This window comes from Vollenhovia emeryi, unplaced genomic scaffold (genome assembly GCF_000949405.1).
Source record: "Vollenhovia emeryi isolate VEMERY1.0 unplaced genomic scaffold, V.emery_V1.0 DF943373.1, whole genome shotgun sequence".
Lineage (NCBI taxonomy): Eukaryota > Metazoa > Arthropoda > Insecta > Hymenoptera > Formicidae > Vollenhovia > Vollenhovia emeryi.
The window spans coordinates 828-3,078 of NW_011962993.1; the positions used below are offsets into that span (position 1 = coordinate 828).

The window sequence follows — 2,251 nt, forward strand, 5'->3', positions numbered from 1 at the left end:
ACGTCTGTACCTGACCTCTGCCATGGACTACGCGGGAATGTAAGTCCAGTTTACTGGCAAAGTCCGCAGGAAGTGGCATGTTTAACGTGGGAAAACCGCTCCCGTCTCGTCCGTCTGGAGCCTATCAGGGCGTTGAAGCCGGCAGTCCGGGCGCGGGTATGGAGAGGCGCATAGCCGGCGTCCTCTCGTACCCTGTGAGGGGGGGAGATTCCCTTGCAACCTCTAGCCCTGGGGAGGAGTATGCGGCCGATCGGGTCGGTGCGCGCTCCTCCCCGGGGGTGAGGTTAACCTATAGCATCTTAGTGGACCTGGCCGCCTCCAGGAACCCTTTGCTTAGAGTCACTGACCGGGATAGGGGGTGGCTTCCCCGAAAACGGCATCTCCGCTGCCCGGTCCTTAACTAGGGAACTCTCGACACCGGGGATAGTGCCCCCACCGCGGTGGGGGTCCCATAATGGGCGAACCGGTCCTAGAAATATCTGCCATCATGAAGCACCAACAAAAAAACAAAGGAGAGGATGGGAGCAGCACGAATGCGAGCGCGAACAGGAGAGCGAAAGACGACTCGGAACACACTCCAATGGAGGTGGATGACCGAGCCACCCCGACAACGCACACGGGGATAGGGAGGGCGGGCCCCGCCAGCGACAAAAAGAAGCTAGCGGACCAAGCCAAGAACAGACCACGTGAGGAACCGATCATAGACGTCGATGGGTCGGATACCGAGGGGTATGGGGAAGACGACAGCGCGGCGGATGACAACGGAGTGTTATCCGCGCCCGAGAGGAGAGCCAGAAGCAGAGGCAGACCTCCCAAGGATTCCAACTTTGCCCTGAGAAGGGAAAAGAGGGAAATCAGGAAAACGAATCGTAAACTGATTCAGCAGAACAAGACGCTCTCCGATATCTTGGATCGGAACATCCTGCCGAGTGGAAAGGCGAGAAAAAATATCACGCCGGAGAGAGAAACGGTCAGGCAGTTAGAGGACTTAAGACCGGATCAGATCGTAGCGGAAATGACGGAACACTTAAATGTGGTTGAGAAGGTGGCGGAGCGCTCGGGGAATTTGAAGGGCACTTTTGTCCACCAATTATACAACTCGGCGAGTAAGCTGAGGGCGGCGATCAAGGCGCTCTCGGCCAAGGCAACCGCCCCATGTGCTGCACTAGGGGGTGATTACGGAGGCGAAGAAGGCCAGCTCCGAGCAAGAATCAGAGAGCTCGAAGAAAAGGTGGCGAGCCTCACTGCGAAGAGGCAGAGGACGCAGCTACAGGACGTGCGGAGAACGCCTGAAAGAGCGCTTCGCAAGAGGAAGTGCATGAGAATGGCCTCACCCTCCTCTTCCTCAGACGAAGAGATGAGGGGGAGAACCCAATCCCATTCCCAGCCCAGGGACACGGGCATGGACGAGGAGGACATGGTACCCCCACCCCCGGTGCTCAGGCCGGAGGTGAGGGGTGTAAGGAAGGAGCTAGAGGAGGTTACGGAGGAGCGGGCCCTTGAAGACGTCCGCAAGGTAATGGAGGGAGTCACCATTGGGGATATTGCGCGGGGCAACGCCAAGGAAGTCAGGTTGAAGATCAACAACCTGATGGTCCGCTGCCAAGGAGCGATGGCGATGCTCCCCATAGGTAAGGAACCGCTGATCGAGGATGGGCCAGCAGCCAGGGCACCCATGGGAAAGATCGCGGCATCTTCAAACAAACAGATGCCGAAAAAAGTGACAGGGCCCAAAAAGAACGCACCCAAGCCGACACCCACAGTAAGGGAGAAGAATAGGCTGGACATAGGCGAGACTGCCAGCAGTAAGGAAGCGGCCAAACAAAGGACCGCTAGCCAATCGAGAGCCGGGAAAGGAGCGGCTGCCCAGAGGGCTGTCAGCCGGTCGAGGACTGCCCAGAAAAAGGGAATCCGCACCGAGGAAGAGCCCCTAGAGGCGAATAACAAGCCTGGCAAGGCAGGTCAAGCGACCCAAGAGACATGGGTCGATGTGGTGAGGAGGGGGTCCAGGAAGAAGGGAGCTCCGAGCCAGCCTGGTCCCCCCCAACAGAGGGAGACGAGGGCCCCGGCTGGAGACAAGAGGACCCCCCCAGCCAAGAGGAGGAACCCGAGGGCACAAGCGGTGACCCTCACCTTCCCCCCGGGGGCGTATGCGGAGGGAATGAGGGTCATAAAGTCCCAGGTAAACCTCGAGGAACTGGGAATCGACGAGCTAAGACCCAGGAGGGCCCTAACCGGAGCCCTTATCCTC

General features: G+C 58.9%; 1 protein-coding gene across 1 annotated transcript; it reads left to right on the forward strand.

The window, feature by feature from the left end:
* Window positions 1–454: 454 nt before the first annotated feature.
* Window positions 455–2,182, forward strand: LOC105565902 (the record flags this gene model as incomplete). Its single annotated transcript, XM_012019464.1, has 1 exon — window positions 455–2,182. A coding segment is annotated over exon 1 (1,728 nt), but the record flags the coding sequence as incomplete, so codon positions are not given.
* Between the last annotated feature and the right edge of the window lie 69 nt (window positions 2,183–2,251).